Source organism: Carassius gibelio, chromosome A16, assembly GCF_023724105.1.
Source record: "Carassius gibelio isolate Cgi1373 ecotype wild population from Czech Republic chromosome A16, carGib1.2-hapl.c, whole genome shotgun sequence".
Lineage (NCBI taxonomy): Eukaryota > Metazoa > Chordata > Actinopteri > Cypriniformes > Cyprinidae > Carassius > Carassius gibelio.
The window spans coordinates 25,395,353-25,420,665 of NC_068386.1; the positions used below are offsets into that span (position 1 = coordinate 25,395,353).

Consider the following 25,313-nt stretch of genomic DNA (forward strand, 5'->3'; position numbering starts at 1 on the left):
GACAATGGTTTTTAAATACTAATATTAAGTCATAATATTTCACAATATTACTGTTTTCACTGTGTTTTTGATCAAATAAATACAGCCTTGGTGAGCAGAATAGACTCTTTCAAAAACATTTTAAAAATCATATTCTGGTAGCTAGAGTATAATATAAATACAGGCCAATAAATGCATGTAAAAATATTTTCAAAACAAGGCTATTTGTAATCCCACATATGATGCTCATAAAAAAAAAAAAAAAAAAAAACGTAACCGTAGAAAGATCAGTGCATTTCAATTATGTCTGTTCTTCTTTGTGACTGTGTTCCGTGGGCTCTTCCAGTGCAGGCCTCTTCTGTCGAGCCGCAGCAGCGCAGAGCTCTCTCCTCTCCTGCTCTGCTTCCGCTCCAAACCCTCACTCTTTCATCCTCAGAGGACCAATCAGAGCTCCTCCTCTCTTCCTCCTCAGCAAAGACAAATGTTTCCATGGTAACGTTACACGCCTGCTCTCTGACTGATGGGATTCACCATCTGTTCTTCCTAACGAGTGTCTGCTACTTTAATGTGACGTGTTTTATTCAGCTGCTATCAGAAGAAGGGTAATGACACGTGACAATTCTAGTATTAATGACTTCTCTTTTGATGAAGTGTACAAAACACACACAATGAATATTTGAACACACACACACACACACACACACACACACTGGTTTCCAGGAGGCAAGCCACACACAGAGTCTGACCGTCCAAACTCAATCAGAGATCATGTGACTGTGGAAGCAGACGGCCGTCTCTGTTCTCTACAGCTCTCGCTCTGATTCTCCACGGATGCCACAGTAATGTGATCCTCTTCCTGCCTGTCGGACAAATTATCTTCTTTTATTTTTTTATTATTATTGTTCCTCCCATCACGAAGGCGTTGTTCAGTTCAGCCACAAATAGCAGCAAACTCCTGCAGTATGCTGAAAACAAATAAAGTGTGGGGTCAGCGTGAAATTATTACTTTTATTTAACAAGGATTCATTAAATTGATCAAAACTGACAGTAAAGAATATTAATGAAATGCATCACAGTTTCCAGAAAGATATTGTGCAGCACAACTCTGTTCAACATTGATAATAATCAGAAATGTTTCTTGAGCAGTAAATCATCATATTTTCATGATTTCTGAAGATCATGTGACACTGAAGACAGGAGGAATGATGCTGAAAATACAGCGGAGCATCACAGAAATAAATGACACTTTAACAGAGATTCACTCAGAAAACAGCTGTTTTACATTATAATAATATTTGTGTTTTTAATAGTACCTTAACATTACTGTTTTTACTTTATTTTTGGTCAAATAAATGCAGCCTTACTGACCTCAGATTTTGAGCGTACACACAACTCAGTGTGTTGCTGTCAATTGGTGTGAATTGCTCATGCATTGTTTGAGAAACCATTCATGTCTGCAGTAGAAACGATGCAGGAGGAGTTTCTTAAAGGAATAGTTCAACCCAAAATGAAAATTCATTCATTTACTCACTTACCTCAGTTTGTTCCAAACTGTATGGATTTATATCCTGCGATGAACACAATAGAAGATATTTTGTAAATATAGCTTCTGGTCCCCATTCACTTCAATAATATATATATATATATATATATATATATATATATATATATATATATATATATATATATATATATATATATATATATATATATATTTCTCCATACTTTGGTTACAGTTACTAGCATTCTTAAAAATATCTTATTTTGTGTTCAACAGAAGAAAGAAACTCATGAAGGTTTGGAACAACATGTGGGGGAGTTAATGATGACAGAGTTTGAATATTTGGGTGAACTGTCCCTTTAAGGCTGTTTTTTTTTTTTCTAGTCCATATAGTTGGTTTATGCCCGAATTACAAACACCATTCTCTTATTCAGTCTTATGGTTGCACACTTCATTATTATAAACTCTCCCGCTGTGAAACACCAGTCCATTGCACTGAATAGACTCATTGCTGGTGCCTTCTGCTAATGGCAGCAATCAGAAACCTTGCCTTAAGACACCAGCTGGACAGAGAGGGTCACGTCTGTCCACCCCCGCCCTCTACACACACACACACACACACAGAGAGAGAGAGAGAGACACACACACACACTGTGTGAATATGTCAATCAAACTCTGCCACCATTAAGGCAAATCAGTCTTACATCATGCATAAAACAAATGTGCTCATGTTAATGATTTTGACAGTACATCATATTAATGCATGTTAATAATAAGTCAATGACTGAAAGCAGGTCTTATGATCTGTCCTGTGATAGACGGGTTTGACTCTGCTGTATCCAGAGTCAGAGAAAACTAAAAATTCATATCAAATTCATAAAAATAATGCTCTGTAGGGTGGTGTGACTGAGAGCAGAGCAGGAGTGAGTGTTAGTGATGGTGTGTGATGATGGAGACTCAGCTGTATTGATCTGTCAGTCTCACCTCAGCTCACCCACAGCGCTGACATCATCTGACAACTACTAAACCACACCCAAACACCAGAAGACGAAGAAGAAAGTTGAAACTGACTCACTGGATTCACTGGATGTAAAAATCAAGAACTTATGTGTGTTTTGTAAAATTGCAAAAATAAAATTGTATGCTTTCTTTTTATCTTTCTTAACAATATTCCTTTTTTTACATTTACTATTTATAAATAATAACAAACTGTGTTGTATTTCCTGTTTTGAACAAATTGAGCTAAATACAAATATTTACAGACAGACAGACAGACAGACAGACAGACAGACAGATAGATAGATAGATAGATAGATAGATAGATAGATAGATAGATAGATAGATAGATAGATAGATAGATAGATAGATAGATAGATAGATAGATAGATAGATAGATAGATAGATAGATAGACGCCTCTGATGCTCGAGACTCCGCCCCTCGGTGACGTGTGAATATTGATCAGTTTAATGGTGGTTTTGGACGCTCTACACTGCCATTATTTTTCGCCCGCACTATGAAGATGAGAAGATGAGACGTGAAAAGGTAAGGACTGTGTTCGTCTGTTATTATGGGATGTTGAAGTATGTTGTCTATGCGTCTGTTGCTCGGATGGACACAAAGAAAGATTCGTTCACCTTGGAAACGTTATAAGAAAACACCTCACCGCGACCCGATGACAGAAATAAAGTCTTGGTTTACATGGAGATGGTTTACTGTAGAATCTAAGATGGACATTTTAACAGTAGCCTTAGGCTAACATGAATCTAACAGAACGAGTCTGTGCTTTAGCAGTGTCTCTGAATAGAGTTGGGAATAATGTATGATGCTTCTAGATTTGAGTCTCAGCTGCTGTTATGATGGGTCTCTTTGTTATTTTATATTTGTTTTCCCGACCAACTCAGTGAATATCAGTCGGGCCTATATAGAAAATAATCGGTAAAGTGAAAGAAAATGCAAACTGAAAAGACACGAGTCTGAGATAATAGTCGGTGTCGGTCTTGATTTTATCACTAGAGACTTACTGTAAATGTCTACGTGAAAAAGAGGCCTGACAACATCTGATCTGCCTTTATAACACACCCTTACGAATGCACTCACATTTTCAAACCTGTTACACGACCAAAATAATACGACAGAAATATATTTTCCCATTTATGTCCGCATTGAAGTGGACAGTTTGGTGATGGGTTGGGCCCACTGCTGGAAAAAATCAATTTTTTAACATGCTGGTCATTGTTTCTGTTAGACCAGCAACAAACCAGCTGCTAGATGGGTTTTAAGCTCATTTTTTATTGAATCTTCTTCCCTTTCAGCTGCATGCAGGATAAAATGGATAACGCGCACGTGAACTCGCACAGATGACAGAATGGACTCTGTGGAAAACAGCAGCATGAAGCAGCAGCAGCGCGCGTCCTCGCCGTCCAAAGCGGCGTCCAGAAGCGCGTCTGGAAAACCCGGCGCGTCGCGGGGCGGCGGTAAGAGCAGCCGCAGTAATTCTCCGGTCACTGTCCTCACCGGCAAAGAGCGACACGCGGCTAAAGGCGCGGCAGCTGTCCACGCCACTGGTGCTGAAAGCCCGACTCTGAGAAGGGCGGAGAAGAACAAGAGCATCGAGGAGCGCAGCAGCTCCTCTGAGGAACCCCACGCCGCAGACGAGTTGGGCCCGGGCTCCGGTGCTGCTCGGGTGGTGTCCGATCAGCCGAGCTCCTCGAAATCCTCTCAGGGGAAAAGAGAGACCGCGAGAGCCGACGGAGGGAAGCAGGCGGCCAAGAGCGCTGTAGGATGCGGGCCGGGCTTCTGGAGGGAGGGGTGCTTGCAGTCTGAACTCATACAGTTTCACATGAACAAAAGCTTGAAGAAAGAAAGCGGCATGCCAGCGGATCCACAGCCGCCTCCCTCAGAGGCCTCGCCTCCGCCGAACCGGGAGCTGCAGGAGGAGATCGAGAGACTGGAGGAAGAAAACGAATACCTGACGGTACACCGTTAAAACATTAGTGTCAAATTGTTCCAGGGTAATAATTGCATGACTTTCACAGTGCACTGTAAAAATAAGTGATCTTAACGTTAAAAAAACGATGTGCTACACTACAAACCTGTTAAATGGTTAACGTTAATTTCCTGTAAACTTTACAGAGAAAAACCGTAAACTTAGGTAAATTCCCAGAATTCTGTTGCATTTCAAATTTTGGTTGAATTTGACATTTTTTCTTTGAAATAACTGTTTCTTCTTATTTATTTTTTTCTTATCTGTTATGTTTATTAGGGTGGTATGTTACATATAATGTTGTTAAATTACTGTTTATTGCATATTTCAGTTTAGTGTCTGTGTGAATTACACTCTGCACCTTCTATGTTTCTTATTATATAAAAGCTGCTTGTGATGGGCTTTGTTTCATCACGTGACTTTCTCATCACCACCTATTTTTGGTGGCTACCAGTTTAATACAAAGGTACAAAACAAATTTCAGTACCTCAATAAGCTGGCATATTAATATTATATCATTACAATTAAATTACGGTATTAAACTGTAAAATTAAGGTAAAACTGTATATATAGCTATTGTAAGTGGCTTTGGATAAAAGCATTAGCTAAATGAATAAATGTAAAATGTAAAATGTAATATAATACTCTTTATACTGTAAATTCCTGGCAATTTCTTACAGTGTAGGATGAGAAATGTGGCTGGAGGAAATCGGTTTTATTAACATATTAAATATAGTAACATATTGTAAGCAAACATGACTGACATATGAACTTGTGATTTGTTAGCATGAAATTGAAGAAATGCGAGCAGAGATGGATGAAATCAGGGACACGTTCTACGAGGAAGACGCCTGTCAGTTGCAGGACATGCGGCGTGAACTGGAGAGAGCCCATAAGAACTGCCGAATCCTTCAGTATCGCCTCCGAAAGGCAGAGAGGAAGAGAATGCGATACGCAGAAACCGGTGAATTTGACGGAGAACTGCTGAGGAGCCTGGAGCAAGACCTAAAGGTAGAGTCAGATCCTCAAGGCAAACTATAATGCACGAAAACAAGTAATGCACAGGTCATGTGACATTCTTCAGTCAAACTAGTGTCAAAAAAGTCTAAAAACCGCAATCACAAAACAACAGTGAACGACACAGTGACAGTTAAAAGACAACATCTCTAAAATGTTCCTTGACCAGGTGGCCAAGGATGTGTCTGTGCGTCTGCACAACGAACTGGAGAATGAGGAGGAGAAACGAACGAAAACAGAAGAAGAGAATGAAAGACTGAGGCAACAGCTGATTGAAGTGGAGGTGACCAAACAGGCCTTACAAAATGAGCTGGAAAAGACCAAAGAGGTGAGAACGTCTGGAAGTATACAGATGACAAACAGCCACTTTCAGTGCAATGGACAAAAAAGGTATATAATTAACCTTTTTAAACCATTTCACGCAGAAATTGCTAATAAATTTCACAAATTACAAAAAAAAGGCATTGAATTAAATATGAAATGTTTAAGTAGAAAGATGAAAATAATATTATATATATATATATATGCACAGACACATCAAGCATTATTTGTTTTGAGAATACAGATACTTTCTCTATAGATAATGAAGTTCCATTATATTTATTTCCAATTTATTGCAAATTATGAATACGTAATGATATTTCTTTTAGCTCTCTCTGAAACGAAGAGGAAAAGATGTACAGAAATCAGAGAAGAGGACTCCACAAACCCCAGCAGTGGTAGGAGCAATGTTTTCATCCAGAGCCATCCTGTAGTTCCAGCAGAAGAGCAAGCTGTGCATGTGTAACTTGAACAGTGTTGCCAGACCAGGTTGATGATTTCCAGCTCAAAACGTTCACTGCCAAAATAATGCGATAGAATTTCATCTTCTGAATTTCAGTTTCAGCCAAAACCATTTAACTGTTACATTGGAGATGTCGTGACAATAGAGTTGAGGATCCAAATGCAGGCTTCATTATAGAGAATTGGCAAACAGGCAGTAATCAAAGAACGGCGTCAAGTATGTCAAAGGATATCCAAAATCGAAAACAGAAACAGTCCAAGGCAGAGGTCAGGGCAGGCAGCAAACCAGATAAACCAGATAAACAGTCCAAGGTCAAAAACAAGGAGGCGAGGCAAGGCAAAGCAAAGAAACATGGATGCAAAGGAAACAGGGTAAACAATAATCAGCCAAGTGTGTGTGGATGTGTGCAACCTTTATAGTGCGAGAGTGATGAGAGACAGGTGATTGCAATTGATGAGTCTTGGCAAAGGATTATGGGAAATGGAGTCCAGGGAACACACGCATCTTTTTCAATGACAAACAGCAAAAACAAGCCAATTCAAGTCAAGACAAAAAAGCCAAGTATGTGATCGCATGTGATAAGCAATATAATTAGTGCAGCTCGTGTTTTGGGTCATGCACACACCAAAAAAGCGGAAAATATGTCATTCGTGTTCAAAAAATTATATATAATATTATAATGTGCAAACAGAACAAAAGCTGGGTTCACTCTCCCAATGTATACAACTAATATTTATGCCACTTTGGCATAGCCATCACTTGACTATACAGCTACAAGCTTTATTAATGGCTTTGGATGGTGTACATGAACACCAAGGCTTCGTTTGTTAACCAATTTACCAATACATTCTAAATGATAAAACCAGAGTTGGGGAAAGTTACTTTTAAAAGTAATGCATTACAATATTGTGGTCCTCCATAAACTAACTGTATAATTTTTTTATGGAAAGTAATGCATTTATGTTACTTTGACGTTACTTTTATTTTTTACTTTGCGTTACTTTTTTTTTTGCCTGGGCTTGCTTAGTTGTTTTTTTTTTCATAATGATACAGATGCATCTGTAAAGGCCCTTTTACACCTTTGTCCACACGTCTAAGCAATTTTGACCAGCACAATGAAATACAAAAAAGACAATCTGGCAATGCTGACTTTGAATGCAGTGTGTGTAGCTTTGGATAAATGTGGCTGCCAAATGCATGAACGTAAATGAGCATAGAACTCTTTCATGCATATTAATGCATGAACAATTTGAAAGCATATTAAACATCCATTTCAAAACCATGTTATCTTCTACAGGAGGAAAATGAAGATCTGAAATGCCAGTTGGCCTTCATAAAAGAAGAGGCCATCTTAATGCGGAAGAAAATGGCTAAGATAGACAAAGAGAAGGACCGTTTAGAGCAGGAGCTGCACAAGTACCGCTCCTTTTACGGTGATGTAGACAGTCCTCTCCCCAAAGGTGAGGCCGGAGGTCCTCCAACCACCAGAGAGTCCGAGCTGAAGCTGCGTCTGCGGCTGGTGGAAGAAGAAGCCAATATATTAGGCCGCAAAATCGTGGAGCTGGAAGTGGAAAACCGTGGGCTGAAGGCGGAGCTGGAGGATATGCGCGGGGATGAGCTGTCTGGAGGAACGATGGACCCCTCGTCCAGAGAGCAGAGCGCAGCGCTCTCCGAACTCCGGCAGCAGCTTCAGTTAGTGGAGGACGAGGCTGAGCTCCTGCGCCGCAGCTTGGCTGACGTGGAAGAGCAGAATAAGAAGATGACCAACGAGCTCAACAAGCTCAAATACAAGGCCGGGTCACACGAGGGATCGCGCTTCAGCAGTGGAGCAGTCGATGGGGCAAAAGTTGAAGCCATGCAGGAAGAGCTGAAAGCCGCTAGGCTACAGATCAACGAACTGAGTGGGAAAGTGATGCAGCTGCAGTATGAGAACCGCGTGCTGCTCTCCAACATGCAGCGCTATGATCTGGCGTCTCACCTCGGCATCCGCAGCAGCCCGAGAGACAGCGACGCAGAGAGCGACTGCGGCCGCAGGGAAAGCGACGACGACTGCTCTCGTCTCACGCCGCACCGCAAACGTGAGGGTCCCGTCGGCGGAGAAAGTGACCCCGATGAGGTCCGCAACATCCGGTGCCTGACTCCCACTCGCTCTCTTTACACCCCAGAGGGACGTTATTTATCCAGAGGTTTCAGAGACCGCCAGCAGATGATGGATATCCGCATGGAGGCGGAGAGATTGAGCAGGACCATCGACAGACTCATCGCTGACACCAGCACCATCATCGCAGAGGCTCGTGTTTACGCCACCAACGGAGAGCTGTTCGGAAGAATGGATGAGGATGACGAGGGCGGTCGGATACGAGAGCACGAGCTGCTCTACCGCATCAATGCACAGATGAAAGCCTTCAGGAAGGAGCTGCAGAACTTCATCGACCGCCTGGATGTCCCAAAACCAGAAGACCGAGAAACTGAAGAGCCTCTGTCAGTAAGTGCAAATAAACGCAAGACTTACCCAAGAAATAGTTGACCTGATATGAACATTCAACCATTATTTAATACTTCTCATAATGTTGTTCAAAGCCCTGTTTGCACCAAAAATGTTCACCACTTTGCATTCTGACGTCAAATAAAATATAGCACCAGGGTTGACCTCGATATTGTTTAGATGATGTTTGCAGATCAAATCTGGCATTTTGATTTGACAGTTGTGGTGGAGAACAGGATTTTTAGAAAATAATGACTTCAGTTTTGGTCTGTTTGTCACACAAGGCAATCGTACGACATCAAAAGTCTTGGTATAAGATGCATGATTAAGAAAACTGCATAAGTATTTGTTAACATTTAAAAATAAATCAGTCAAAACTGGTCAAACTTTAGTTTGGGGACCAATTACCACTGTTAACTAAATATTACCTATGATTTTTCCTTCAATAAACTACTAATGTGCTGCGTATTAATAATTATTTCTTCAGTTTAGGTATGGATTACAATGATTTAGGGATATAAAATATGGTTATGGAGAATGAGGCATTTATATGTGCTTTATAAACAACCAATACGCTTGTTACATGCATGCTAATAAGCAACTAGCTAATAGTGAGAACTGCTTCCTAAACAGCACATGAGTTTGGAACAAGCGTGAGTGAATATGGAAAATTGTAAATCAGACTTTTCCTCTAATTTCTTATATATTATGGTTTGTTGCATGGATGAATTAGAAGTGTTCTTTTTTTCTCAATAATCTTGAAGACGTGTAACAAATATTTCACTCTCTCTCTATTTCCTCCTCCATTTTGATCTCAACCCAGATGTTTCAACCGATTATTTTGCTTATTCTCATCCTTGTCTTATTTTCATCTTTATCATATGCCACTATTTTCAAGCTAGTCTTTCTTTTCACTCTTTTCTTTGTTCTGTAGACTTCATTTTTCATTTATTTCATCTATAGGTTTTCTACTTTGTTCCTTTTCTTTTTTTCTGTTATCTTAAGTTATTATATTGATTTTGGACATGTCATTAAGGTTACGCACGGTACAGGAAGTGGTCATCGTTTCAGGCACAGACTACAGTCATTCAACCAAACACAAGCTTCCTCTCAAAAACAGATGACAGCTGCGCTTCACTGCTTGCACAGTATGATTGGTGAGTATTGTTTGTGCGTCTAATTAACATATTACAATTAAAAGAGTTTAAATTGTGTTTTCCAAACATGTTGATACAATTTAAGTTCTTGATGTTGCATTTTAGGTGATAATTGTATAATCTGTTAACAGAGGACAAAGTGAAGCCCTTCTCTGACGCTCCACTTCTTAGATGATTTTTCTAAAAAAAAAAAAAAAACATAAAACCATTTGACATCAAGAACCCATTTGAAACCTTACACTTTCAGAATATTAAATGTGTGATATAATTTAGTTTTAAAGGTTGATGATCTGCTTTACATTGTAAACAATGAATATGGGTAGCTGTTTCATTGTCTTCATTTCATTACCACCCTTAAAAATACTTTAAGAAGTAGGTTGTCTATTTTTCTTTCGGCTGCAGCAATCTTGTGAAAAGTGGTAAAATACACTCTAAAGTTTTCATTTTTAGGATCTGTTCTACTTAACCTAAACTTTGAAACTGAACTTTGTTAGTGTGACCCAATCAGGGGTGTGTTTCCCAAAACCAACTATGGTCACGAGTTCCGTCCATATAGTGCTTACAACCATAGTTGCTTTTGGGAAACGCACCCTAGGTTGATATGTAAACAGACTTGTTAATAAAGCTTGTTGGTGTCAAATATTTTCTCCTATGCAGCTTTAAAAACAATGAGTAAGGCTTTGATTGTCTAATTTTCTGAGAGTTTTCATATTTGCTTGTAGCTACCCATCTAATCCGATTCGACAAATGATGTGAGTTGGGGGAGGAGCTTATTCATAAAGCTGTTTTGGAACAATAAATTATTATAAATATGTTTGCATTACCCAGTGGCACCAGTGGTGCAGAAATGGCATAATTCATATGTATTTATAAGACAGTTTTTACTTATGAAAAGGGGAATGTAGGCCACATTTTAAAATAAAGCAAAGTCACCGCTGCCATCTGTACGGCTATTAAATTACATGTTCATTCTGATTAGAAACAAACACTGAGTGTAATATTGCTGTTTAAAAATACATAGATTACAAAAGTCCATGGTCATTTTAAAAGGTTTTAGTTTGTTGTTTGTCAATCAATTTTCACTGTGAAGTCGGCTCCAGAGAATGACAGACTGAGCTTGTCTTTTATTGACATGGAAGCAACAGACGCGCGCGGCGCAGAGGAGGAGAGGGCAGAGACGGCTGGGTTCGGTTAATAATCCGCCTAGTGCGTCATATGGGGACTGCAACTGCAAATAGTTAAAAGAGGCTGTGGTTTTTGTTTGAAAGATGTGGAATGCGTTTGGAAATGGATCGAGCGTCTGTGTGAGCAAGGCGCAATGCTGGGAGTTCATCCCGTGCTCGCGTCTGGAGAGGCCCGGTAAGAAGCTCCAGAGTCCCGCCGGGGTTCGGTCTTTCACCTGGAGCTGTCGCGTGCGCGATCACCGCTGCATCCGATGCGACAGGCGGACAAACTCCGAGTCACGAGCCACACACGCGCACGAAAAATAAACTCGACGAATTAAAGAAGCGCTTCGACCAGGAGAAGGAGGAGTGGAGAGTGGAGAAGCAAATGCTTTTGAGACAAGTGGTTGATATACAAGTACAAACAGAAGCATGCGACCTGAGGGGATTTGATTTGACCAAACAGCAGCGTGCAATGCCGACGTCTTTCCTCTTATTCTGCGTTGCATTTGCAGGGTGGAGAGAACAGGAGGATGTTGTTGGATCTGAAGTGTGTTTTAGAGGAGGTGCAGTCGGGGGTGAAGCGTGAAGAGAGTAAACGGGGTGAACTGGAGCTGCAGTACACGGAGGATCGATGCGCGCGGACTCTGGAGAGGTCAGAGCTGGAAAGTCGCATTGGTCAGGTATGAGAAATACACATCTCTTTATACTCCAGTGACTGGGGCGTTTTTATTTTTTCACTGTTTAGAAACAAAACTACTTAAAGTGTTGACTAAAAAGACCTATTCAGTTCGTTCGCACGGTAGTATATAGTCAAATATACACATACTCACACTATTTGGGGCAAGTTGTCACAGTGTCAACTTGATTAGAAGGGAATTAAGAAGAATGACTTTTGGCTTTTGAAAAAGAGATATTGAATGAAATGTAGGCTAAAGTAAAAAATAAATAAATTAATAAATAAATAAATAAAATAAAGGGTGTATTATACAATATTTAACGTCTTTTCAGAAAAAAAAGTACAATTATGAGGCACAAACCAATTTAGAAAAAAAGTTAAATGCAAAAATATCAAACTACCCCACCCCTATAATAAATTATTAAATTAATAAAATGACAGCAAAAAAAATAAATAAAAAGTAATTGAGCATAGTTCAGAAACTGCTTTGCACTATCAAGCACAAATATATGCTGTCAACAGGAGCTTTGTGGGTAAGCTGCGACAGAAGACCAGCGCTTTTGCAGTATCAGATAATAGCTACAAAGAATTAAAAAAAGGCCATTTCACAGTAATATAAGAGCGATATGTGGAAACTATGTTACCAAATTAAAAATAGCATCTACTATTAATTAGTTTTCATCTTATTGAATTGTCCCTCTGTTTATAACATCCTTATAAAGACACAGTCCAAATCATCATGGTGAGTTTTCAGTCTTCTCTAGGGTTTTATACATATGTTATCCTAATGTTATCACAGAGATGAAGAGAAGAGGAGCTTTGACTGGCTGTGTGATGCTGTGTCTTGTGACTGACTGCACCTCTGGACATTACTCCGTTATGCTGTGGTCCAAGTTGAAATACTTCAGAAACATACAGAAGAATAGCCTTATAACAGTGACTCTATGGACTCGTGTGTTGCTTCGCCACAACTGCACTTGTTTGAATTCAGAAAACGATTCAGGTTTACCCGCACAGATCCACCCAATGTATTCGTTGGTACAGAGAGAACAGAAATCAGGGAGGGGTCAAACTGAACTGTAAAAAGTTGTTTTCTTTGCCGTCCACATCCTACCACAGCACATATTTTTGTCCCAGTTTTTCCCACTAGGCATTCACAGCAGGGTATGTGCCAGCATATTTCTGAGCATATTTGTGATCTTTAAAACAGAGATGAGTTTCTCCAGGCCCCACCCTCAGGAATGTGAGATGCTAAAGGATTGGTCTTGCTGTCTATAAATAGAGAGCTGTTTCTGTGACATTGTTACCCAGACACAGAGCACACACCAACTGCGGTCATTATATTTTAGTCTTAAAACTACAGCAGCAACCTACCACCCTTGTTATGAGAAGCATTAACAAGATTCACCTATTTTTCTCTTGGCCGTGGCACAGATAGTGGAGCATGCAGGTTTATTCCAAAGCAAGACAGGATTTTTCAGCTATTTTAAGATGTTGATTTGACATGCTAGACTTATTTTTAGGCTTAGTGGAATAGTGGAATCTTCATATGTTCAGAAGAGATTTTTGATAAACACTTCCATTCAAAAGTTGTTTTGTCTTACTGTTTTTTTCAATATCTCTTCTGCTCACCAAGGCGGCATTTATTTGATTAAAAATACATTAAAAACAGTAAAATTGTGAAATATTATTACTATTCAAAATAACTGTTTCATGTGTGAATATATTTGTAAACAGTAATTTATTTCTGTGATGCACAGCTGTATTTTCAGCATCGTTCCTCCAGTCTTCAGTGTCACATGATCTTCAGAAATCATGAAAATATGATGATTTACAGCTACTGAATGTTTTTGTGGAAAAGGTGATACATGCAAATATATTTTTCAGGATTCACAGATGAATAGAATGATCAAAAGAACAGCATTAATTTGTAAAAAAATAAATAAAATAAAAAATAGTTTATAACAAATGTCTTAACTGTCCATTTTGATCAATTACATGCATTGTTGCTAAAAAGCATTCTTAAAAAAAAAAAAAACTTGCATTAAGAAATCTGTAGAAAAGCAACGAGCACAATAACATGTAATGATTCATGTAGCGTATAGGTCTCACTGACATCAACAGCATCTGTCAGCTGCAGAGTTCAGTAGTGACAAAAATGGTTTTAGTGTCTGCTGTCATCGGGGGGTCAGAATACCCATGTGGCCTCTCCATTACATGCCAGACTCTCAGCACTAGTCTGAGCTGTTTGTGTGAGTAGGCTTAGGCTGGGCGTTCGATGAGGCCTTGGCGAGGACTCAAGGTCCATTACTTCCTGTTGGAGATAGGTTTCCCCTAAATGCTTAATGTTTTCTTTTTTTCTGTTCAACTGTCCCATACACCCATTTCCTCTTTGGTGGTCAGCAAATCCTTGCCCCTTTTCCTCCAACAGCTAGAAGCCAGAGCATGTAGTCTGGTGGTGGAGACTGTGAGGAGTCACAGATCGAAGGGAAACTCTCAAACGGGAGAGAGCAGAACAAAAGAAGCTGCTGGCAGACACTCACAGCGAGGCGATGGACCTCCGCTGCAGGCTGGAGAACAGTGAGAAGGGCTGGGTGAAGGAGAAATCTGAGCTGCTGGAACACTTTGAGGCTGAGAGGAAGGAGTGGGAGAACCAGCTAATGGACATGCAGCGGAGGATTGAGGAGGTGAGTCTGCAGATGTGCGCCACTCCCCACAGCTCAGCGGAGAGAACGGGATCTTGTTTCAAACCCATTCCCTAAGTATTCCTGATTACTTGCATGCTAAATGAAAGCTCTGCAAGTAAGCTTTGTTGGATTATTGGGGTGGGGGGGAGTGGGGGGGGGGCATCAAGGAAAGCATTTGAGGGACAACAGACTAAACCATGACTCAGACTTTGGTGTGTCGTTAAATAAACATTTTGGCAAACAAGTGACTTATGCCATTTTAAAGGTATATATTTTATCAGGTCATGCATTATCTGTAGGGATGCATCGATACCATTTTTGATACTAGCACAGTTTTTTATTTTTTTTTATCAATGTAGATTTTCCATACCTCTGTGTGTTGACCTGAACACAACTGTTTTGTGTGTTAAACACAATCTACTTAATATAGACAACTTCGTTATACAGAAAAATAACAAATGAAAAAAAGAAATCATATTCAATGACAAAAATACTGTTATAAACTAGGATAGTGGATAATTCAGCAGGAAAGGTTACTCTAGAGAGTGCACAGTCATTTTATAAAATCAAAACATGAAGTAAGAAACATTTATTAGTGGGAAACAAATAAAAGTGAAAGTAACATGCTTTAGAATCAGCACTAAACTCCAGCTAGATAAAGTCATTTTATGCTTCATCTACAGATCAAGTTTAATAATAGGAACACTGAATACTCTTAGAGAGAGTTTCATGGTCTTGACTGTCGTAACCGAACACGACGCACAGTTTTAATGCTGAATGGAGGAGGACAGACTCAGAGCGGAGACAGCGGAGAGAAGAGTTTACGAGAACTTGAATTTAATGATTTAAATATTCATTTGTACCTCACATTAAATTATAAAACAACTTCAGATCACTTGGAATATATTGCACAAAACTTTATGGTGCTTTATGATGTTTTGTGGCCTTCACGGGGCTTAACAATAACACAGAATAGTATTGGCATAATATAGGATTCGGATCAGTCTCGTCTGAATGAGGAACAGATCGGTGCATCCCTAATTACCTGGGAATCAAACCCACAATATTGTGATTGCGAGGCCATGCTGTACTGCAGGGGTGTCCCAACCATCTCCTGCTGTGCTACTGTACTGCAGAGTTTAGCTCCAAGCTAAATTAAACACATCTAAACCAGCTTGTCAAGGTCTTCAGACTCGCTAGAAACTTTCAGGCAAGTGTGCTGGAGCTAAACTCTGCAGGACTGAACAAACCAGCTATTGGTATTGGTAAGCTATAAGTGATAAATGTCCGAGTTTTGGAAGATGTACCAAGGACTACATAATTGTTTTGTCTTTTCCAGTTGTACAATGAAGTGAGGTCCAACCGTGCAGGAAGTTCTCTGAGACCAGTTACTGATGGACAAAATGCACTGAGGCTCAGCTCGTATTCTGCCAGCACTTTGTCGAGTGTAGTAACCTATCCGTCAGATGCCCAGAGCATTGAATATTATGAGTCTTTAACCCAGCGAAGCAATGCCAGCATCGACTCCCAACCAAGTCAACTCAGTCACAACACCAGTGAATCCAGTGACCAGTGCAACAGCGATCAAAGTGAACTATTAAATCAGCAAGGTGCTGCTGAACAACAGGCTATAGACACTGCAGAGCTGGAAGAAATCCTGGAAAGCTGTTTGGAAAAGAAAATGGGGACCAAGTCCTGCTTCACTGGACAAGATGACCTCCTTAACCCTTTCAAACGATTTCAGAGCATGGAAATAACCAGTGGAAGTGACAGAAAGAAGTACAGTACTGCTCTAAATGCGGTGAGACTTTGTTGCTCATACCACTCTAATGGTGGTACAAACAGTTCATTTCTCAGGATTTAGCATTACTATCTTGCTATGAATTCACGCTAAACCACCTTAACACAAAACCTACGGGGCTGTAGCCTAAATTGTTAATTTACTGTTCATTTACTAATAATCCATTATGTTCCATGTTAGGATGCTGCTATGTGGTGCTAGAGATGTGCTATTTTATATTGTGTGGTGCAAGGTCTAAGGTTTAAGGTCTAAGTCCTCTTATTCATCAACATCTTGTAGGCACTTCAGGAAATCGCCCGTGCGAGTGCAGAACTCTGTAGTTACCAGGATGAAACAAGGAAGTGGCCTGATATTAAAAGGTAAACTTTAGTCCACACAGGTGCTGCATATATCACTAAGAAATCAGATCAACTATATAATGACCTCGCTTTGTTTGGTTTTGCTTCGTAGAAGCCGCAGTGAGTCTAAGTTTTTTCAAAGTGAGGCTGAGTTGGTGAAGAAGGTAAAGGATAATTCGGAAATGGAGAACACAGTTTTGTACTTGAAAAACATGGGTGAAGACCTTAAATCCCTCGATGAGCAATACTGGACGAATTGGGAAGGTTGTAACATGAAATCGCAGCAAAGTGAGGCTAAGCCACAATACAACATAAGACAACAAGCTCCACCCGTACCGACCCGTAGCACATCTTGGTACCTAAGCAGTCCTTCAGCTTCAGAAACAGAGACCAGTGGAACAGAGCAAGAGTGTCAACGGCCAGGAACCCTCCCAGACAGAAAGTACACCAGCCCCGCAGTCATACGAAAATTTGAAGCAATGCTTCAAGAAAATGAGGGGAAAGTTCTGACAGACTCTGTGAATGTAGCATGCACCGTGCCTGTCGATTCCCAGTGCAATATCATCTGCTGCCAGAGCCGCTGGTCCTGCAATGGAAGTAGGTTTGGCAGCAACAAGTCATCCAGATATGTACCCGCTAAGCACTGCCCCTCCAATGTGGACATTGCAGAAGCATCCTCAGATCGCAGTCTAAACCAAATAGATGAGCAAAATGATGCTCATCCCATGAGCATGTCTACAGAGTCTGTTGCATCGCTAGACTTTATTTCGACATATCCCAGGACTACAGCTACTCCCAGAAATGAGAGACTTGAGCAGAAAACTGCAGAGTTCAACCGTGCACTCTTCCAGGCAGGGATGGGCGTTAGGTGTGATGAGGATATTTCCATGACTGTATCCACTGATTCTTCTGACAGTCTTCCAGAGGTCATATCAAAGGACAAGCTTATAGACAGTCCTTCAAAGCATGTTGAAGACAATCCGAAGGATTTCTTATCGGATCTTGTGGCACAGTGTCCAAGAGATGATGGGAGAAGGAAGGAAACAAAGAACCTTGTCACTATCTCTTCATCTCTGCAGCAGGAACTTAGTCTAAATCAAGACAGTGAGGTTAAGCCTTTACAGACTGCACCAACTTCAGCTGACCAGCTTGTCCCAACTGTTGGAGAAAAACGCTTTGAACTAAGTTTAAGTCCACCACAACGGCAAACCCAGATGGAAAGGTCCAGCAAAGTTCTGGATGTTGGTACAGACCAACAACGAGCAGACAAAAAACCCAAACATGCAAAAAAAGACATCAGGTCTCGGATTCTAGATGAGAATCCATGGAAGCCTTCTACGCTAGCGGCCTATCCTCGTCCGATGGAGTCTAGGTCCAACTATGGAGCTGTTGAGAGGATTCTCAAAATTTACGAGGAATGGGAGAGATCTCAGGAGCAGCATCAGCAGTCACAGCACAGTCCAGGGAAGAAGGAAGACCTCGTGGACCTCTTGGAAATCTTGGACATGCAACATGAGCCCAGATCCAGTCAGAAACTAACACACACACCGCACCACCAGGCCATAGCCCACAAAGAGACACATGTAACGGTGCAGGTCAGTACTGCGGACACTCCCAAACATAGACCCACGCCATTCAAGCCACAAAAGCACACACTTTCACCTGAACTGCAAACATTCAAATTAGGGCTGTCACGATATTAGATTTTTCCTATCACAGTTATTGTGGCCATAATAATTCACAATGTTGATATATCGTCATATCTTTAGAAATCTTGGGGTGGGGAAGATATCAGTCAAATTATTTTTTACTGGTTTATTGAGTTTTTCTTTTTCACCCAACGAGCATAATATTGACACTGATAAACGCAGAGCACAAGACTCTGGCTTTCTCCGTCTTCTTTGAAGCTCTTATGAAATAACAAGAGAGAAAATACTGTCAAGTTCAACAGTATGATGAATAAATATTAATGGTAACACTTTACAATAAGATGCCATTATTTAACATTAATGTATTAACGAACATGAATGAACAATGAACTAATGATACTAACGTTAACTAATGAACCTTATTGAAGAATGACCACAGATGAGGCATTAAGTGCATGGCACTGTGACCAACTTAACATTTTATAGAGTTTAATGTAGCAATGTGGTCGCTCAGTTTTTCACGATCCGTTTTAATCGTGTAACTGTTCATAGATTTGAACAAAGAAAGAAATGAAGTGCTACTACGCACAAGCCGTATTGATAGCAAATACAAAAATAAGACGAGTAAAGAAAACGCGGTACTTATTAAAATAATCACCCTTTACTTAAGTATATGAACACAGAAAACCGCTGTTAATAGGTAATATAATATTTCCCAGTCTATGACTAGTAAAATAATAATAACTTACTCGGATGAACACAGCTCTCCTCAGAGTAGCTATGAGTGCTGCGTCTTCTTCTTGTGTGACAGGTGTCAGAGTTAAGGCACGATACTGCCACCTGGGCACTCAACCAGGTACTGCTACCAACTATTTACATGTGGTGTCATCAAAAGAGAACTGTTCATTTTAAATCTTTCGGTTATCACTAATACCGGTATATCCTCATACACTAAATTAACACGATATCGATAATTGTTTATTTGAATATCGCGGTTATCGTCAATACCAGTGTATCGCGACAGCCCTAATTCAAATACATGCTAAATGTCTCAGCCGGAGAAGTGTATGAGGTACAAGTGTAGATAACTACAGTGTGTTGAAGCAGCGGTTCTCAATTCCAATCCTCACACTCTTCAATGCACTTTGAATGGAACATACTATATATGTTTGCTTCGAACTGGAATCATGGTGCAATTATTTACACAACCTCAAGTTGGTCTAAACCTGAATGAATTTCTTTCAGCTGTTGAACACAATAACAGATATTTGGAATAATTCTGGTAACCAAACAGTTGACGGTAGCCACTGACCTCCATAGTATTTTTCCCCCATTTTATGGAAGTCAGTGGCTACCTTCAGGTGGAGGGTTAGTAAATTATAACAGAATATTTGGGTGAACAGTCCCATTAAGTAGTATTTATTTATTCTTTGCTCACAATGCGTTTGCGAAAATGTCAGTTTTATTGTGAATATACACCTGGTTAAACAGTGCTGGAGCACCTGCAAACTCTTTTCAGATGTGAAATACAGGTAAAAATCCTTATTGTATAATAAAAATATTAAGAACACAAATTTTCATTAAAACATTTTATTTCAGACATAATAGGTGGTTTTATAGGTTTCTCTATGAGGGCTGTATAGTCATACACACAGTAACTGGTGAATGTGTGCGATCAGAGTTTGTTCTCAGCGTCAAATGACAGATTAGAAAGATTATTAAAAAAAATAGATATATTTTGTTGTTGTTCAAGTCTGGAAATATTTAGTATTTATTGTTAAAATACCTCATTCCCACAAAACCATCTAAGCAGCACCATTAAAATTCCTTAAATTGAATTTCTGTTAGAAAGAATTGGCAGATAGCTCAAAGCAAGGAGCCCAGAAGCTTCTTATTGTTGAAACTGGGACATTTCCTTCAAGGCTTGACATAAAAAGAATTAGTGGCACCAAGTTTAATTGACATCTTTCATGTCTAGCTCTTTAGAAAACTTAAATTAACAGTTTTTAATACAGGAGGCCAAGGTATGTGGTGTAATTACAGAAACATGTAGCGTGGCCAGGAGTCTAGTGAAACTAGTCCTCTGCACGGACGGCCTGCTTTTGTAAATTGCACAACAAAATGGCTCAAAATGATTGTCAGATGAGTCAGAAAAGCATTAGAGAGATTGAATCAGTTCTTTTATTTTTACTTAGTTCTAAAATGGAGAACATGTGCAGGAGACAAAAGTTCAGCCATTGCCGTTAAATGCAATGGCATCGAAATAAAAGTACAAGGAACTGTATTGCAGTTATAAAAATCATCTTGTTGTATGAAAATAAGATTTATCAGCTTACTCCACAAATTAAATAATGTATAATTTCTTTGTATCTTACACTATAGGTTTGCATTAAGTACATTAATGAGAATAATTAAAATAAGGCTCCTCTTTTTTTAATGCAAAGTATAAGTGATTTGATGGAAACATCCTGTCAGTCAGGTTAGATTCATTCACATGTTCGGCGATAGATCTGTACATGAAAGCACACGAGCTAATGTAGGTTATTGTGCTGTTGACAGGAAAATTTAAATCCACTGAGGTTTCATTAAAATATTTGTCTCAACAGCAATGCAAAGAGTCTTCTGTAATGATCAAGAAGAGCTTTTCACGACCTGCATGTCCAGCAAAGAGACGTTTGCCCTCTCGTTGGGCTAGCCGTTCGTCCGTATCATCTGCATCAACTCCTTCACCACCACCACCCACAGTCTTCACCCAGAGACAAACACTCACCTACTCCACCTTCCACACAGAGACCGTCATCTAAACGCCCTTAGGTCACGCACAATGCCTTTAAAGCTGTACATGTTGCCTGATTACCAGTGCAACACCAACAATGACTGTCCAAGTGATGATTTTGTTGTTTACATTTCTATAACCAATGCCTTTTTTGTTATTTTTTCTCAAAGACTGGTTTACATGTATATTTCTTTTCTACCAATGTGATTTACAAGTGCATATTATGCTTTCTGTTTCCATAAACCAGTTTCAATCTGTCATCCTTATATTTTATCGCTGCCAATGTAGACCTGTTTCCTGTCTGCGTTCTCGTGTGTGTGTGTGTGTGTGTGATGTCTGCTGTCTGATTGAGAATACCAAAAGCTGTTTCACATCTAACTCTTTCTTATACTTTCACCAACTTTAACCAAAAGGATTGACTCGTGTAATTACAGAAACGAATGGATTCTGCGCTCAGTTTACGTGCTTATCTGATGCAAGACATATCATTAGACACTGCCTTCGCAATCCCTTTTCTTGATAATTAATATCACAAATGAAACTGTATTCAGCATTTATAGAATAAAATAATGTCACATTTCTAGATGTCTATGTGTTTATTCATATGTCTGGAGCTACTATAGATGGTAATAATCAAAGTATGTATATATATATATAGAGAGAGAGAGAATGAATGAAGACTTACAGCATTAAACCCTGGCTGTATTTCACCTTACATCTATGCGATACCCAATAACACATCAAAAACATGAGCTTTTAGTCAGCTAGGGTAGACATTTAGACATTCAACCTTGCTCTCTTTAGTGGCATACAGAATTATAATGTTTTCGCAGCTGCAGCATCCTGTCAGAAAACCTTAGCTGGCATACCAGGACAAAGATCACCTTCCCCAGGCGCAGATCAGCTCATCCTTCTCCACATTCATCCCGCTTCACTCAAACATCTTTCCCAACAGGAAGCCAGAGGCCCAACATGGGCGTGTTACAGAAAGATGGAGCATCTGTCGACCTGTCACTGAGAAATCTGAAATCTGACCACGCTTGACTGTCATCTAAAAGCTCCACGTGTTTATTCCTGCACTCTTTTGGGTTTGTATCATTGTTTCTTGATATATCAAATCTTATGTAGGCTACCTTCATGCTAAGTTCCTTAAACACTCGCCTTGCCATGAATTATATTTTAAGTGTAACCCATGGACAATCTGTGGAGATACTACAATGTCATTGAAAACACGTAATCTTTATAACCAAACACCAGCTTTTTTAAAGACGTGTAACCATGAAATGAAGTAATTAATAATGACAGCTTACTGTTTCCTCCTCAGACAAAGAACTTATATTTGGGCCAGATAAAGATACACGTGCAGAGGACTGTGGTCTGTATATCTTCCGTAATGCCAACCAGGCTGAGATGTAGAACTGTACAGAATACAGAATGATTCTGCACAGAATGATCAGTTTTTCTGTATTTCCTTCAAAACGTACAAACTTTAAAACTACTTTAACCCTTATGCGTTGTTGGAGGTGTTTGCGGCCACTAGGGGGTAACGTTGAGTCTTAGTCTGGCCACAACTTTCTCCTTGTTTCAGCAAATGGAATGATTTTTGGTGACAAATCTTATTTTGATACATATTTTGGGAAAATGCCAAATTCACTACTCTTTCGTTATGTTCCTGGATGAAAACATCCACTAAATTAAAGGGGGGGGGGGGGGGGGGGGTGAAATGCTATTTCATGTATACTGAGTTTTTTAAACTGTTAAAGAGTCGGATTCCCATGCTAAACATGGACAAAGTTTCATAAATTAAGTTGTACGTTTGAAGGAGTATTTTTGTTCCAAAAAAACCTCTTCCGGTTTGTCACAAGCTTCGGAAAGTTTTTCTCCATAGACAGTAAAAGAAATGGACACAGCGACCCCATTGGAACTCAATTGAGACAAATGAAGCCCAGTTTTAGTGTTTTTTAGCACTTCAGTTTCTGAGGCGCAGACTCAAACGAAGCTTGACGACGTCAGCAACCTGTCTGACAGATGTAAATCTTCTAGTAGCTGTGCGTGCAAACTGCCATCGTTAATCTTGCAGAGACGGCGAGCTTGAGCGGGGAGTTCTTTGTCGTGAGTGAGCAGGAGTAAGTATTCTGATTAATTATTTTGTATAGTATTTTAAAATGTAACGCCAGTACGCCATATTAAGTTAATTGCCTGCGAGCTTCTCCTCCTGTCTGTACGGTAATGCGACAGAGAGCCAAGTGGTTATGACGCAATCGTTAGCCTATTTTTTACAAAAACTGTTTATACGGGGCCATAATGTAACATAGAAGGTAATGGAGCCCTTTATACATTGTTGTGTATCTTTAGAAATAAATAATGGACAAACAGAGTCTTTAAACGCCTCGGATGTAAAGTTATTCGCTGTCAAAGTGACGCCAAAATGAATGGGAGTCAATGGGAATGCTAACGCAAGTGAAGTTCTGCTACAAGATGGCAGCCCCCACCCGACCTCAACTTCCGGTCGAGTTCCTTGCCCCTTGTTTTTCTCGCGTATGGCTCTGTGTGACGTTAGATGGAGTGGAATTTCCTTATAAGGGCACTTCTGCCGGACATTCACTGATCAGAGCGAGAGCGTCGCGAAAAGTCACAAAAGAAGTGTGTTTTTGGTTGCCAGGGCAAGACAACCCTGCACAGATTACCAAAAGATAAACAGCATGAAGGGACCAGTGGATGGAGTTTATATTTATATTTAAATATAATAAAAATAAAGACTTTTTGGAGTTATGAAGGATGCAGTACTACTCTATAGGTACTCAAGATTAACAGGATATTGAGTGAAAACGAGCATTTCACCCCCCCTTTAAACTGCTGTAAAAATGTATCATGTATATATATATATGACATACATACTCCTGAGTCTGTGGTGTCAGAGGAAGAAGCCAATACATCCTGCAGCTCGCTGGAGGGGCCAAGCTACATTATAATTTCTAAAACTTTGGTACAAGTCAAGCCCTTTCTCGTGTTGCTTGCTGCTCTTCTCACCATCAAATGACCAGCAGGAGGCATGCAAGTCTTTAAATCCACTTGTTTTTGTTTTTGTACTTCTCACCATCAAAAGGCAGCAGGTGCATAAATACACTCACTTTGTTATTGTTTACTCCGTGTAATTCTGAGAGCATGAGGTGCATATTTAGATTTTTTCAGATACATCAAGGTAAGTGCACAAAGGTCTCTCTCATACACACACTCTCTCTCTCTCTCACACACACACACACACACTATAATTTGCTGTTATACTCCATATAACACAATATACAAGCCAGAAACTAAGCTTTTTTTTTTTTCACAGGCCTATCTAAAGGGTTAATGGTCCCACCTAGTGATCAACTGTAAAAATAACAAATAAAACCTCTTCCCAAAAGGGAAAACCACCAACCATTAAGAATGCATGATTTTATGGTGTCATGGCATTGCAATCAAAAAATGTCATTAAAATGGAAGTCAATGGGGCAAAAACAGCCACGAACAGTAAATGAGGGAGAAAAAATTACAACTGACGCTGCACAAAAACTAACAATGCATCAAAGCCAATGTTGTTACTAATCTTTGACATGCCCAAGACTATGATAAAATGTAAAAAACTGTCCAGTCCACAATCACTTTTTATATTGAAAATAAGTCATTTTGTTTGTTTTTTTCCCAAATCAGTGACATCATTTATGAACTTGGCAATTTAAAGAGTAAAATTCTTGGATATTTTTTCAAACAATTAGTTGGTTTGATCAGGACTGAGGTTGATTAATAGATTTATGCAAAAAAAAATGTATCTAATACCTTTTTACAGCAGTTTAATTCAGTGGATGTTTTTATCCCGAACATAACAAAAGGGTAGTGAATTTGAACAATACACAAGGGTTAAATTCCAAGCTGGTTAAAACTGAAAACCTCCACACTTATGCCTTTAAAACTACTTCAAACTTTCTGGTTAGGCTTTTTCAAGCCAACTTAAAAGTTTGTCTACAAAGTTTTTTTTTTTTTTTTATCTAGTTCTAATCTCACATATTGAATATAACAGACAGATGGCATGACATTCAATTTTAGGCTATTAATATGCCCAGAAGATACGGTTATAAATGATCGGAATATCTATCTAGATAACCTCCAGAACTGCAACATGATATACCATGATATTAACATCTTTATAGTGAACCAGAATAATAGTTCTTTTTTTTTCTTCTTTTTTTGCAATCTGTCTTTTTAATTAAAAGCAACAGCTCTCCCTTGTGGGCATTTGAAGCATGGCCTAGAAAACTAATTTGAGCAAA

The 25,313-nt window shown here is 39.5% G+C and overlaps 1 protein-coding gene and 1 pseudogene across 1 annotated transcript; both read left to right on the forward strand.

Moving 5' to 3' along the window:
- Positions 1 to 3,816: 3,816 nt before the first annotated feature.
- LOC128031101 (protein SOGA3-like) lies at positions 3,817 to 11,614 on the forward strand. Its single transcript, XM_052619336.1, has 7 exons — positions 3,817 to 4,455; positions 5,251 to 5,475; positions 5,651 to 5,809; positions 6,132 to 6,200; positions 7,563 to 8,750; positions 9,574 to 9,907; positions 11,586 to 11,614. The coding sequence occupies exons 1-6, from the start codon at positions 3,847 to 3,849 to the stop codon at positions 9,682 to 9,684; spliced, it is 2,361 nt and encodes a 786-aa protein (XP_052475296.1). The 5' UTR covers positions 3,817 to 3,846; the 3' UTR covers positions 9,685 to 9,907; positions 11,586 to 11,614.
- LOC128031103 (uncharacterized protein KIAA0408-like) lies at positions 10,300 to 21,583 on the forward strand (annotated as a pseudogene).
- The last annotated feature ends 3,730 nt before the right edge of the window (positions 21,584 to 25,313 follow it).

What these genes read in the sequence shown, in the direction of transcription:
- LOC128031101 (XM_052619336.1), top strand. Translation starts at nt 3,847, where the DNA reads ATGGACTCTGTGGAAAACAGCAGCATGAAGCAGCAGCAGCGCGCGTCC. An exon ending in AAGAAAACGAATACCTGACG is followed by an intron (nt 4,456 to 5,250) that starts GTACACCGTTAA and finishes GTGATTTGTTAG; the next exon opens with CATGAAATTGAAGAAATGCG. An exon ending in AAACTGAAGAGCCTCTGTCA is followed by an intron (nt 8,751 to 9,573) that starts GTAAGTGCAAAT and finishes ATCTCAACCCAG; the next exon opens with ATGTTTCAACCGATTATTTT.